Source organism: Loxodonta africana, chromosome 9 (assembly GCF_030014295.1).
Source record: "Loxodonta africana isolate mLoxAfr1 chromosome 9, mLoxAfr1.hap2, whole genome shotgun sequence".
NCBI lineage: Eukaryota > Metazoa > Chordata > Mammalia > Proboscidea > Elephantidae > Loxodonta > Loxodonta africana.
Window position 1 is genome coordinate 81,514,965 of NC_087350.1, and position 15,320 is coordinate 81,530,284.

Consider the following 15,320-nt stretch of genomic DNA (forward strand, 5'->3'; position numbering starts at 1 on the left):
CATCCACTATTAACATTACCTTCTAGTCTTTTTTGTGTGTTTTTTTTTTTTTACATAGTTGAGATCATGTAGGATTTTTTAGGATAGTATATATAATTTTTAATACCCTGCTTCGTTCACTTCAGAGTGTAACATGATCATTTTCATATATTAAGCTTTAAATACTGCTTCCCATCACCTATTATGAATGTACTTAACCATACCTGGCTGCTGGTTCTTTTCCACTTCCTCTTTGGTGGTTTTGATTTGGCCTCTCCCCTAAACTTATTTTTTGTTTTCCTATAGCTGGAACAGCTTTGGGCCTTGGAGTTGTGAATATCCTGCACACTATGAATCCTTCCCTTGTGATCCTCTCTGGAGTCCTGGCCAATCACTATATCCACATTGTCAAAGATGTCATCCGCCAGCAAGCCTTGCCCTCAGTTCAGGATGTGGACGTGGTGGTTTCGGATTTGATAGATCCGGCCCTGCTCGGTGCTGCCAGCATGGTCCTGGACTACACGACTCGTAGGATCTACTAGGCCTGCCAGGGGTGGACATGGGCCGAGCCTCCAGAGCTGTGTTGTGAAATCATGGTCTTGTCTTTTTGATGAGCATTTTTTTTTTTTTTTTTTTTAAAAAAAAGCAGATGACTTTGGCAGAGAAATAAGCATTTTTATTTTTTGTCTTCTCTTCCAAAGTCACCTTTCCCAAATCCTATTTTCGTAGATGCTGTTCTTTTTCCTAAATAAGGGTCATTTCAGTTCAAACCTTGTAAGTGCCAGTCACAATTCTCTGTGTCTGTAGATGCTTACTTACTAGATGTACCACTTAGACCTTACAGGCCTTGCTTGGGGTGGGAGTTTGGATTAATAATTCTTCCTCTTCTAACTCTAAACCCAGTTCACAGATAGAGATCTAGTCAGGGAACAGAAGGAAATCACACAATGAAAGGTATGGATATTAAAAAAAAAAAAAAAAAAAAAGCTTTTTAAAGTATATAGTACAGTTGCCCGTGGTATCCATGTGGGATTGGTTCCAGGACCCCCTGCAGATACCAAAATCCTTAGATGTTCAAGTCCCTTATATAAAATGGCATAGTATTTGCATGTAACCTACATACATCCGCCTGCATACTTTAAATCATCTCTAGATTACTTATAATACCTAATACAATGTAAATGCTGTATAAGTAGTTGTTTCCTCACAATTGAAGGCTTGCTCTGGAAGGTAGCCTTTCTTTTCTGTGAGTTTCTGGAGCTCTTCTGGGAATGCTGATGCTGCCTGGGCATCAGCCAGTGTCGATTTGCCCGTGGTCTTGAAGTTCTTGAGGCTGTAGTGCTTTACAGAGCTAGCTAGCCATCCCTTACCAGTCTGAGACTCCTTCCTCTCGCTCTCCTTAACACCCTCACAGTAGTACTCATATAGGCTAAGTGCCTGGTCACACATAATTTTGCCATCAACAGGGATATGCTTCTGTGAAGTCCTCTAGCCACACACTTAATGCTTTCACAGTTCCTGCAAGCAGAAAGATCATTTTGCCGTTGTAGGGGCAGCACTAACTCTTCCACAAATTTCAGCTCCTTTGTGCTTTATTGTGTGAATGCTTCATTTGTTCTTACCAACTTTACAGCCCACTTCGTGTCACTTTTCAAAAGATCTAAGATTTTTATCACCTCACCCAAACAACGTGTCACTTTTCAAAAGATCTAAGATTTTTATCACCTCACCGAAAGATAGCACTTTACACTCCCTCTTAGCCTTTGAGGGATTGCTTTGACCAGTTAATTGCTTTTTAGGAGCCATTTGCATACAAGTAGCAAATGAACTAGGAGAACAACGCTCAATCAAATGAGTGCTGGAGAGACTGAGGATCTGTGAAACGGCTGAGGTTACAGCAAAGGATGCCTGCACAGCACTTCATTCACGTGGATTCAGCATCGTGTTCCAGACGTGACCATTTCAAGTTTTGCCTTTTGGAACTTTTTTTTTCCCCAAATATTTTCGATGTTCAGTTGGTTGAATCCATGGGTGCAGAACCCATGGATACAAAGGGCAGACCGTGTAAGTTCTGGCATATGGATATGCAAGTGAAGCCATCGCCATAATCAAGACATTAGGCATATCTGTAACCCCAAGTGGTATTTGTTGAAAGATGTTATTCCAGCAAAATTTATAGACTTTAGACCAGGGATCTAAATTACAATGCCCTGTCCAGCTGTCCTTACCTTCTTAGGGACAGCTGGAAAGCCACTGGGACTTACACCCTCTGAAAGGAGATTAGCTCTCCCAAAAGGATCTTTGCTACAGACACTACCTCCGATAGCTTTTCATATGTTGAAAATGATCCTAGACTGTCTATTAGGACAGTGTTTGTATGTGTTATAATAGCGTCCCGATCTGTGGTTTTGAATTTTAGCTAAATAAGATTGTGCTTTCGTTGGTGTCAAAGTACAAAGGCCAAGGCAAAGAGATTCTTCTTATCAATTACAACCTGGAAGAAATACTAATAACCACCATTTATTAAGTGCCTACTATGTGCTAGGCTCTGAACTAGGTGCTTCATATACATTATCCTAAATTCTCACAACCCAAGAGGTAGATATTTTAATTCTTATTTTAGAGACAAAAACTAAGGCTTAATGTGTTTAAGTGATGGACCTTAAGCTATGTGGCTAGTGAGTGGTAGAAACAGGATTTGACCCCAGGTCCATCTGTGCTTTTTCTGGAAAATCACCCAAGCTCTCATTTTCAAAAACACTTTCAAAATGCAAATACTCCCTAATTTACTCCAGGCTACCAAAAGCTTTAATATCTGACTTGCAAATAACTTGATGTATCCCTAACCCTGTCTCTCAGCTGTAAATTTAATCAAATACTCCTTTCTGCTATGGAAATTTTGCAAGCACAGGATTTGATCTAAGAATGACAAGGTCTTATGGGTACTTTTAGATTATCTAAAAAATTAGATGCATATGTTTTTTAGATCTTTTTATTTTGGGAAAACTGGAGGGTTTCTACAACATGTTATTTCAGTGTTAACATAAAATAAATTGAAGGACTCAAGATCACATGTGAACTGCCTTCCTTCCTGGTGGGTCAGTGTGAAAAATAGGTCGGCTGATTCCTAGAACTCTACCAGCCCTTACATAATCTCCAGGTCCTAGTAATTGTTGAAACATTCCATGATGACTCCCGCGAAGGAAGCTAGTCTGCTTTGCCATCAATGTCTGGTACAAGATGGTGTACCATGAAGGCGAATCAGTCATGCCTTGGTGCAATCTATAACTGCTCTATACACTAAACAACTGCATTGCTACCAGGTCTCATACCAAATATTGAAACGATTGAACTGAATCAAAAACCAAGTCTTAGTTTTTATTAAATTCATGGACTGGATAATATAATATAGTCTGACTTAAATTATAAAGTTAAATAATCATAGTAAATTAAAGTCTTAATTTATTTTAATGTAAATATGTTAATTTTTGAGCACAATTCTAAAGAAAAAATAAATACATTTTCTTTGTGGAAATTCTAACACTGTTTTGTTTTGTACTTAACTCGATAAAAGCATCTCCCTTTCCAGAAGAGATTTATATTATTACGTATGTTGAAGGTTCCATAATTTCTTTAAGGTACCTAATAGCATTGATTTCTTAACCAAAAAAATCCAATTAATAAGGAGACAGCATTGTAATATAACACTTAAAACTTGACATGAATAGCAAACCCATACTAGTACCCATTGTTGAGTTGATTCCAACTTATAGTGACCCTACAGGACAGAGTAGAACTGCCCAATAGGGTTTCCAAGGAGCACTGGTGGATTCGAACTGCCGACCTTTTGGTTAGCAGCCAAGCTCTGAGCTATTTGTCACCAGGGTTCCATGAATACCAAAGTGGCCCCAAAAAGAGGTTTGAAACTCAATGTCGAGCCACCCACATAGTTCCTGGGCCAACTCCCCCCTTTTTATGAAGCCTTACATGGGTAATATAGGTGTGAGAAACAACTTGAAGTTACAATTGGTAGATGCGAGAGACAATCTCAAGTTATGATTGCTATGTAGCAAGCTACCTCAAAACTTGTTAACTGTTGTCGAGTCAGTTCCAACTCATAGTGACCCTATGTACAACAGAACGAAACACTGCCTAGTCCTGTACCATCCTCACAATTGTTATGCTTGAGCCCATTGTTGCAGCCACTGTATCATCAGTCCATTTTGTTGAGGGTCTTCCTCTCTTTTGCTGACCCTCTACCAAGAATGATGTCCTTCTCCAGGGACTTAGCCCTCCTGATAACATGTCCAAAGTATGTGAGAGGTAGTCCTTGCTTCTAAGGAGCATTCTGGCTATATTTTTTCAAAGACAGATTTGTTCATTCTTTTGGCAGTCGATGATATATATTCAGTATTCTTTGCCAACACCGTAATTCAAAGGCATCAGTTCTTCAGTCTTCCTTATTCACTGTCCAGCTTTCACATGCATAGGAGGTGACTGAAAACCTCAAAATTTAAGAGGCTTAAACAATAGTTGTGTGGCTTAGGAATTTGGAAAAGGCCACTTGCAGTTCTGGCTCAGGGTGTCTTGGGCACGTGCAGTCAGACAGTGGCTGAAGCTGGCACAGCAGGAGGCTAGAGTACCTAGGGACTGGCCAGACCTCTCTCTGCATATAGTTTCCCGGCCTCTCCATTTGGTCTCTATGCAAGCCAGTTTGGGCTTCCTCACAGCATGGTGACTTGAGGACAGTAAAACTTTTTACATGGTGGCTCAGTGTTACCATCAGGTGTGTTCTAGCAAACCAGGCATGAGCTGCATTGCCTTTTACAACCTAGCCTTAGAAGTCACAGAGCATCACTTTTCCCATATTGTCCAGTCACCTCTTGGTCTGGTGAATGACAGTGACTTTGTTGACATTTTAAAACTGCCACATTCACTCTCAATAAGCCCATCTGGTATGGAAGGTAAGATATGGATCCAGACGACACCACAAGACGATACCAAGTAAAGAGGGTCATCGGAGTTCATGGGGTCAAGGGGAGTAAAGAAAGGCATCGTGGAGGTGGCCTTTAAGTTAGTTCTTGAATTGGATTTTGACATGTAGCTGGTAGGAAATGGGAATACCATTAGCAAGACCCTGAAGTTAAATGATCCATGAACAACAGTGTTTGGCTGCACTGGGTAGATAAAGGGGCGGGGGGGGGGGGGATGGGCAAAGAGGCCAGATTAAATGCCAAACTAAGGGGAAGGAAGGAAGAAAAATAATGGAAGCTTCCCTCCCCACCGAACATGATTAACATAGAAGAGATTTGGACTTTCCTTCTTGGCAATGACAAGACCTAACCCCTATCCTGAGTGGTATTGAGGAGTTTTTAAATCAGTCTCCAATTTGGGAATAATATCAGGTGACTATAAGCAGAACAAGAGGCCCTGGTGGTACAATGGTTAAGCACTCAGCTGCTAACCCAAAGGTTGGTGGTTTGAACACACCAGCTGCTCCATGGAAGAAAAGACCTGGTAATCTGCTCCCATAAAGATTTCAACCTAGGAAACCTATGGGGTAGTTCTACTCTGTCCTGTAGAGTACTATGAGTCAGAATCAACTTGACAGCACACAACATAAGCAGATCTCTGAAATGAGGTATATTAGTTGTTTAAACTACCACCTAAGATGTCAGGTACTATGGCAGGTTCTGTGGGTAGATAATGATTGCATTGATACCTGAATGGAGAAGTCTAGTGGACACACCTGGTGTGTATGTCAGCACAATCCAATAGCACTTTCTGTGATGATGGAAATGTATTATTTGTGCTAATCACTCTGGATGCCACCTAACCACATGTCACTATTGCACATGTCATGTGACTAGGGCTAGAAAAGTATTTTTAATTTCATACTGAATTTAAATAGTCACATGTGCTACTGGCTACTGTATTGGACAGCACACGTCTAGATGATTTTACAATAGAAATATTAACAAAGTGCTAAGCACGGCACAGACCCCCACACATGCTAAGGGAATTAAGATAATGGGGCTAGCCACACGCTAATGCCATCCTGACTGAGGTTTACTGGCTGAATCCAAAGGAATAACGGTCCTACTATAGTCTACATAAACCCTGGTGGCATAGTGGGTAAGAGCTATGGCTGCTAACCAAAAAGTGGGCAGTTTGAATCCACCAGGCACTCCTTGGAAATCCTATGGGGCAGTTCTATTCTGTCCTACAGGGTTACTATGAGTCGAAATCGACTTGAGGGGAACTTTTTTTTTTTTTTGGTATAGTCTACATACCCCAGAGAGACCCCTGCTGAAACACATTGCCTAAGACCCTACACTAAGGGACAGTGACAAGAGCCTATCTGGAAAAACTGTCTAGATTGGTGAGAGGATTCACAGCTAATGTGTTAGGGGCAATGAGGGGTTGCCTTTTAGCCATGGAACCCCTTTTGAAATGAAAAATTTCCACAGAATGCTACTGAAGAAAATAGATACCTGGGACTGTTTTATGTTTTAGTTCAAGACGGGTGGGAGCTCAATGGCTGTGCCTCCTCAGCTCTAGGAATGACAAAAGAAATTCCTCATTCCTTCAAACCTCACTCCAAACTACAGAACACCTTGAGGCCAATAAGGAAGCTTCATGTTTACTGTTTGAACAGAAATTTATTCTCAGAAAAATGCACAAAAGCACAGGTGAGGCTACTGTTGGGAGGTTTCCCTCCCTTCTTCCTCTTCCTCCCCCACTCTCTCTGAATGCCAGGGAGAACACAGTTGAAGGAAACATGCAATCACAAACAATGATCAACTCTAAAGACAAAAGGTTTGGTCCAAAAGAACTCAACATAATTAATCCAATTACTGTGAACAGCTTCACTGAGTAGGATTAAGATATTGCAGATGTAGTGTTTCCGCAGGACGGCTCTTCAGTGCACCAGGGGGGCCTGCTTGAGGGAGATGAGGACTGAGCGCATGCGAGAGACATCTTTGGCCTGCTTGCTGGACTTCGGGTTAAAGTCACACAGCCGGGCCACCCGTTCCCATTCAGTGCCTGGGGAAGACTCCTCAACGTCATTTACAAAGGCTTCTTCTGCTGCCCTGGAAGCAACAACGGAATCTGTTGGTTTAATGTAGAACCCCTATAAGATACCTGGCTGCCTTGCTATAAAACCAACTGCCTCTCCATGCCTGACTTAATGGCATTCTGGTTTCCCAAAGAGTAACAGCCCCTGGCCCAGGTCACACTAAGGGACAGACATGTGGCCAGCTCGTCCAGGCACAAGTGTGCCCAGACTGCTGTGTAAAATGTTGGAATACAGGTGTTTGGTTCAGGGCTCTCTCTCCTCTCTCTTTCTGTCTCTGCCCATACAGAGTGGTAAAAAAAGCAAGTCCTTAGCCAGCTACACACTGTTTTTATTAACAAGAACAAAGCAGCAGGCTGGTCAAGAACTTGAACAGTAGTTTATGCAGGGCTGTACTGGGTTTCAAGGGAATTTAGAGACTTCAAAGAAGTCCACAGGTCATCGCATAATAAAGACTGTGGATTCATTCCTAAGGCTGGAGAGAAACAGGGCAGATCAAAAGGAATTCAAGACAAAGCTCCCATGCTAGCAGGCACTAGGGACTGAAGCCATTCTGGAACAGGATTTGTTAGGACAGGTCAGCCATAAGTTTGCCATCTTCCCTCCAGCCAGGTGCCTTGGGCCACTCAGGGCATACTCTGGCGGGAGAGCCAATGTTAGTTGCTTTCTGGCAGGATGCCGCTCCAACATTCTTTCTCATCAATGGCAGCCCACCCCAGTTGGGAACTGACTGGTGGGAGCTACAGCCCAGGAAGGACAGTGGTAAGAGGAGGGAAGACACACTATATTCATCTACTCCAACAAGCATTACGGGCAAAGCAAAAGCAATGGAGATGACTGGTCTGTGGGGAGGGAAGGGTGGCACTATCACAGGGATGGCCATGGCACACACCGCTGAAGCCCAGAGCCACTACAACACTGCGACTTCATGGCACACACAGTTAGGGGCAGTGAGAAAGGTTTACTTAACTGTTCTAGGCTGTAGCAAGGATGGTTTATGTTTGTGCTTAAAGGTGAAGAGAAGAAACAAGGAGAAACTTTAGGTCAGATATAGAAAATGAGAATGAGCTCAATGCAGATGATCAGTAAGCTAGACATGCCCTTGCCACTCCATCTATGCTTGGGAACGTGCAGCTGGCTTTGCTGGGCCACCCTGCTGCCCAGCAAACCCAGACTCGACCTTTCCAGTCTCCATTTCTACTCCAGAGAGAATGTAAAAAATACAATCAAACACCACCTGTAAGTCCAGCATTTCACAAGTTTCATTGCAAATGCATCCAGGGGCCCAGGAAACCCAGCTCTGTCTTCTGATGGGATGACCATTTCCAGGCCACAGGCCCTAAGAGGCTTCACAACCTCAGTCTATTGCCCACCCTTCCCAGAGGTTCCTCTCCTCCTCCACTCCACCTCCATCTACCTCATATAAAAGATGGCCCCAATTTTTAAGGAGCAAACAGTGAGAGCTGTTTTCAAGTCTTTAGCAATACTTGCTTTGGTACCAGGAATCCTTAAAAAATGTTTTTTTTCCCCAGACCATGAATATACTTTTCTTGGGGGGAGGGTGGGGAAAAGGAGCCAAAATGGCTGGTGTCTATCGGTTTTGACTATCTTGACCTCATAGCTGGCGGCCTCTTTTTGCTTGGGTGGGGAGCAGGGCACTGAAGTTGGCTACCAAACAACAGTCTCCCACATACATGCCCACAGAGAACAAATTACAGGTACCCATCGGAGACAGACCCCTCTGCTCAGGACTCTTCTGCCCCAAGAAAGAGGCAACCAACCCCAGTTATTTCTTTTTTTAAGGAACCAGGTATAGGAAAGGCTGCCCCTAAAGCACTGGCTTCGGAAATGCAACTGCTGCTACTCACTGCTCCTAGCCTCCTGGGATTTTTGCCTCCTCTCAGGTAGGGAGACTCCTCTGTCCTAGCTGGGGCAGGGAGGCAGCAGGGCACTGGTAGCAGCAGTGGTGGCAGCAACAGCAAAAAGAATCTACCCAAGTCCTAAACCCTTCCCAGACCAGATCATGAAGGACTCACGTTTCGAAAGGAAGTCAGCTTTCTTACCTCCAAAACCCTGAATATGAAAAATGGTAATCAAAGGTGCAAGAAGTCATAATTCTGCAAGACCTGTGACCATCACTGGATCATAAATCCAGCTTATCAACTATTAGGAGCCCCACACTGCCACTCTGAAATAATTTAAAAAGCAAAGCAACTTGTGACATAAAAGGAGCATTAACTCTAAACAAAAAGTAGAAGAATCAAAACAAGAAAAGGAATTAGTTTTGCAACATACACATAACCAATCACGTCAGCGAAGGGTTGTTTGTAGAAAGCTTCATCTGCCACCCTAGACAGCAAGAGGTCCAAAAGGCAGGCAAGCAGGCAGGAAAAAAGAGAGAACATTGAGAAGCAGAAACATCTAAAATCCACAATAGAGGAGTGACTCCCAGGGCTCCATTCTAACCCTGGCGAGGCCTCCAGCACTGGAGACTCACACCAGACTGAGGCTTCCGGCTGGCCACCCAGCATGGGATTTGCCAGAGTGCATGCTGCACCTTCCGTCCCTTCGGAGTAGCTTACCCCAGCAACGAGCATTTATTAAGCACCCAATTACAGGCTAAGCCCTTTCATATACATTATGTTGATTTAGTCCTCAAACTAACAACTCTGTAACACCAAGTGTTCTCACCTGCATCTTACAAAGGAGGTAACTGAGTCACTCAGCTACCCGACAATGGCACCAGAGCTCACAACCAGGGCTGCCTGGCTCCAGGTCTAGGGCTCTTTTTCCCATACATGAAGGCTTCTTCCTAAGTACTGTGTGCTCCTGAAGCCATGCCACCTTCTTGCTAGCCTCAGTAAAGATCACTGGGCGTGAATGCTGTCAAACACTAGATGTGCTAGTCAGTTTTATTCGGGATTATCTAGCTACTGCTTCCCCACACTGGCTGGGCAAGATACATTTTCAGCATCCTGGGAACATATGTGGTCATTTCAAAATCCCCACCTTAGAGACAAAAGCAGCTGGAGGCAAGTGGTATGGTGGAAAGAACTAGGCATCCTGGCTCTGGCACTGGCTTGATGTACACACTCCTAAGACTGTCTGCTCAAGAGGCTGGTACAGTTTCTGAATATTTCCATACTGGACATGACTGGTTTTGACAAGGCACAACACAGAGGCCAGAACGTCACCCCTCCTCAACTCTCACTCAGATCAGGAAAGGGATCAAAATGGCAGGGCTCCAGGGCAAGAAGGAAAGGGCATTCTTCACTGGGTAGTGGAATTTCACTGCAGGGGACAGGCTGGCTTTGACCCTCTGCTGCCCCAGGTGAAATCCCTGGGTCCAGCCAGCCCGGCCTTGTCCAGTGTTGCTGGGCACAGAGCCTTCCTCAAGGAGTCTGACCCTGTTTTTTGCTAGGTAGGTTTGGGGTGGGGAATGGAAGGGACATTTCTTCAAGAATAGTCATGTCTGCTCTTTACCGTAAGTGCACATATTTACTTGAAGGGAAGCTCTAGTAATTTCAATTTCAGTTTATTTTTAAACTCACACATGCCATTCCTTCCTTCCCATTTGGCTTAAGCATAGGAGGTATTTTGTGGAAATTTAAAGAAAGCACAATGAGCAGTCTGATTCTAACTCAAGTGACTCAGCAGGAAAACAGAGAGTTGTTTGTGGGCAGAGAGAGTGGGAGGGAAAGATAAGGCAGGCCAACTTGTAAACCCATAATCGTTTCAGTTTACACAAAGGGCTAAACCTAATTGATTTCAACTTGAGCTTGCTCCTACTGGAAGAGAATAAAGGTTTAATGACTCCTGTCAAGGCATAAGTAAGACAACAAAAGCTTGAATGTCAGGCTTTTGCTTCTTTGTAACTAGCCCTGAGACTAAAGAGCTTGTCAGTGACAAGCACAGCCTGTCAAGGTTACAGGCTCAGAACAAAGAGTAAATTATATACATCAAACAGGCAACCCCTCCACCTGCTTGTTCTTCACCAGCAGACAGATGGACCCAAAAGCAGCGATCCTCAGCCAAGGTAGGAAGGGGCACAGAAAAGCTTGGGAGAGGGAGAGGAGGAATGCCTTTGGTCCTAACCACACAGCAAGCTCAGGAGGCCTAAACCCAATACGAGCCTTCCATAAATAATTCAAAGTGGGCATGGAAAAAAATGTTCACCATCACTGAAATGACGGAAATCATGGATTTTCCAAACTTTTACAAGCTTTGAAAGGGCAGAAGTCTCAGCCCAAAAGCTCCCTGTAATGGGGGAAATGTTTGTTAAGATTTGGAAGGAAACATGTTCTGGATTATTCTCGGTGAGTAAACATATCCAACTGTAGAAGCCAGTCACTGATCCTATGACAACTTAGTCCTATGAAAAGGGAACACTTTTCCACAGGTTGTCACTTAATAATTCATGGTTCTTGTACAGTGACATTCAGACCCCAATAGGAGAAGAGGAGGGAGGGAGTAGTAGTCTGAGACCTGACTAGACGTTAGATTCGTTGAGGGCAAGGACCAGGTCTGTCGGCTGACTGTTGTGTCCTCATCACCCACACAAGGCCCGCACAGAGGTGTTCTTAACGCTTTGCTGACTGACTGAGGGCCACTGGAAGGAAGGAGGCCGATGATACACTCACAAAAATAGGCCCCCTCTACCCCTAAGTCTCCTCTTTCAAACTTCTCTGCCTTGTATTTCTGGGTTCCCTTAACATCCAGCTGCTGCAGGAATCATCCAGGGAGAATGACACTTGCTTGAAATGGGCACCCCAATTTTCTTTTATCAATTCCAACTCATAGTGACTCTGTAGGACAGAATAGAACTGCCCCAATTCCAACTCATAGTGACTCTTTAGGACAGAGCAGAGCTGCCCCATAGGGTTTCCGAGGCTATAATCTTTACGGAAGCAGATGGCCGCATCTTTCTCCCATGGAGCAGCTGGTGGGTTCAAACCACTGACCTTTCGGTTAGTGACCACCGGCTTTAACCACCATGCCACCAGGGCTCCTTAGAAAAAATTCACTATTTACCCGAGACAGACAATGAGAAAGACGAGTTACTCTGTATATGTAAACGGGAACTATTCCTTTAAAAAAAAAAAAAAAAAAAAATTCCTTTAGACTCTAAAATAGTTTAGAGTCAAAATGGTTGGGGGAGGGGGAATCAGCAATATCAATCTCCAGGGGAAGGTGAATGCCATTGGAAAAAGTCCCCCAAAGTGATTCTAAACGACTCCCATCCCCACCCCCTGAAGAATTCTTGGAATAAAAAGTAAAAACCATCCCTTCTGCCCTGGAACCCTGGTGTCAGTGGCTCATGTGTCACTAGCTTTATGCACTCAGGGAAAGCTCCCTGTGCAGCAAGGTTTCTGTAAGGCAAGCGACCTGATTTTTCATCTCAGTTCTACTTTCTCTATGAGTGGTGGGCAAGTCTCTTCCCTTCTCCAGAACTCGAGAGGTCCATCTTCTTGAGATCAACCAACCCAATCAACATTCTACAAGTCCAAGTAAAGAAAGCTATCCAAAACTAATTGCCATTGAGTTCATTCCAACTCATAGCTACCCTATGGGACAGGGTAGAACTGCCCATAGGGATTCCAAGGCTGTAAAAGGCTGTAAATCTTTATGGAAGCAGACTGCCACATCTTTGTTCTGCAGAGCAGCTGGTGGGTTTGAACTGGCAACCTTTCGGTTAACAGTCATGCTCTTAACCACTGTGCCACCAGGGCTCCTCCAAAGAAAGGTACCAAAGCCATAAATCAATGCCTGGAGGGACTAGTCAACCTCTGAGGCTCAGCTCCTATAAACAGGGGTGATTATTCTCTCCAAGGACAACTGATTCTGTATATAAACAGGTAACCCTTTCTTTATAGAAGGAATACAGTTCAACAAAACTGGCTTGAAAAAATCTCTGCAAAAAGGGAAGCCTGTTTCCAATATAGTCATTTTTTAAGTCTGAAAATCTGTGTGTCAAGTTGTGTGAGCATCAGGAACCCTGCACAGGGTGGGTCTGCCCAGTCTAAAGTACCTCCAAACAGAGTCATCCATCGAGGCCGCTCACCAGGGTGACACTGCAGGGCCTCACAAGGTACTTGACAAAGCACCCACTCACCTTTCTTTACAGACTAGAACTTGTATCTGGAGGAAAGTCACCCTGAACGGAACGGCAACAGAGGGGAAAGGAACCTGGACCTCTCAGCAATTCATACCACAAAAGCTCAAGAGAAGCTGATGCCACAGACAGCTATTCCCACCATACCTGCCACACAACTTCAAATGGAGCATGGCAGGCACTCCTACAGAGTGCAGCCTCGCAGAGGAAAGAAGGTAGCCAGGACAGCAGCTCAAGCCTGGCACCTGAGGGGCAGCAGGCAGAACTAAGGATGACCAAACAGAGAAAAATAGCTGAAAGGCTGCTGTATAAAAGACTAAATCTGTTCTATTATAGCTGCCCCACAATGGAATATGGTGGCTGGTAATTAGCTCCCTCTTTCTGGGCAGATTCTACTCTAATAGAACTGCTAGAGACAAGGGCACATAGCACAATCCCTGCTTCCCTCTGCCGGATAATTAAAACTGTTCCTAGGCCTAGTCAGGCTTGCCTTTACACTGGAAGTGAAAGGAGTGACTGGTAAGTGAAAGTTAGGCTCTGAAGGCAGCAGGGGAGAGAAAGCAATCTGTCCACACTGAGGTGAGGAACCCTGACTATGCCTCTCTTTCTCTAAGCTACTTCCAAGACAGACCTCAGTGGGGGGCATTAAAGACAGCAGCTGCTGGTTGGTGGTGATACAAGAATGAATGTGTTTTCTCCCCACAACTACTTAACCTTCACAGTAAGTGAGTGAAACATATTCTGAAGAGAACTTTTTTTTTTTTTTAATTCAAGATTTTCTTAGGCACAGATAAACACCCAGAGAACCCTTATTTCTGAAGTCACTGTGTTGGAATATCCTTGCTACCTAATTACAAAGTACATTTCCCAGCCAACAGACCCCTTCATAACGCAGCTTTCAGAGGGCAGGGGTGTATATTTAGGGAATGCAACATGTCCAAGTCTATAATCACCTCAAAAGAAATAAGGTCCTGGTATATCCAGGAAAGCGACCTTTCATTTCAGGGTTTTATTTTTATACATGGACTTAATCCATGAAATAACTTTTCCTTTAGCTGCATATCATTATAACCCGTTGCTGTCGAGCAGATTCCAACTCATAGCGGCCCTACATGACAGAGCGAAACTTGCCCCATACAGTTTCCAGGGAGTGCTGGTGAATTCGAACAGCCCACCTTTTGGTTGGCAGCAGAGCTCTTAACCACTGCACCACCAGGACTCCACTGCATATCCTTATAGGTGATGCATTTTAACCTATGTCTTATTTAAGAGTTAAATTCACTACAATCGGTATGGCTAAAGGACAGCCTGAATTATGCTCACAAGACCCAAAAGAGACTTGCAACCCTTATCTCAAGCACTTTACTCCAAAACCTACAAAGACATTCACACTGAAAGAGGCGGCAGCTGAAAACCTAGACTGAATGTTGCAAAGTAGATTTGATTCAATCCTGGAAAATAAACTGTGCTAGAACCCCCATGGACTGACCTGTTGTTTGCTTTTGTTTTCTGTAGCTGCTCGTCCTGCCTTGCATACCACTCTTCAAGCTCCTTGATTGCCTTTTCTTTCCACTCTGCTTCTTGCTTCCGAGAATTGGCATCTTTGAAATGAAGGAAAAGAAAGGCAATACAAATGAGGCACAACACAAATTTAAGTTAGTTTCATAAGTTTATTTTGTTCTCCTTAAATTTATGGTGAGTGGGTGTACCCATTCACGTGTGTGCATGCATATGTATGTGTGTCTGGGTCAGAGTAGTAAGGACAAGGACATAAAATTCTGTCTATTTCCCGTTTGTACAATCTATTCTTGTGCTCAGTGATCCTATTCTTAGTTTTCACATTTTATCCCATTCTAACAACACCTTAGTGATTACTAGTTAGGTTTTGTATGTGTGTGTGTTGGGAGAAGAATGAAAATACCTACTGACTTATGATAGAAAAAAAACCTTTTGGGGTACCAATTGGGAAAAAAGCAATTATGGGTAATTCTTTAATAATGCTGCCAATATTAGTGCAAATTACATCATCTCTTAACTCTTCTCACAAAAACGTGTCCCACACCCCAAGTCTGACAATGAACAGTTTTGTAAAACACAAGGTGGAAGTCATAACCAAACATGGTAAAACACTTCTGTGATGAAGCTGTGAGC

General features: G+C 43.7%; 2 protein-coding genes across 9 annotated transcripts in view; one reads left to right on the forward strand and one right to left on the reverse strand.

The window, feature by feature from the left end:
- The window catches only part of GNE (glucosamine (UDP-N-acetyl)-2-epimerase/N-acetylmannosamine kinase), a 37,309-nt gene extending 36,334 nt beyond the window's left edge, over positions 1–975 (forward strand). For all 5 annotated transcript variants that reach the window (XM_010587837.3, XM_064291734.1, XM_064291735.1 and 2 more), the window contains one exon: positions 286–975. In XM_010587837.3, coding sequence (XP_010586139.1) covers positions 286–521 — 236 coding nt within the window. In that variant the 3' untranslated portion in view covers positions 522–975. The remainder of the gene's footprint in view (positions 1–285) is intronic.
- CLTA (clathrin light chain A) overlaps positions 1–15,320 on the reverse strand; it is a 33,661-nt gene that overhangs the window by 3,264 nt on the left and 15,077 nt on the right. The window contains exons 4-5 of one of the 4 annotated variants that reach the window (XM_003407861.4): positions 14,659–14,770; positions 3,424–7,073 (exon numbers count right to left, since the gene is read on the reverse strand). In XM_003407861.4, coding sequence (XP_003407909.1) covers positions 6,902–7,073; positions 14,659–14,770 — 284 coding nt within the window. In that variant the 3' untranslated portion in view covers positions 3,424–6,901. Of the gene's footprint in view, positions 1–3,423; positions 8,064–14,658; positions 14,771–15,320 lie in introns of those variants that run through there. The other 3 variants (XM_023545139.2, XM_064291737.1, XM_023545140.2) reach the window with 3 other exon arrangements.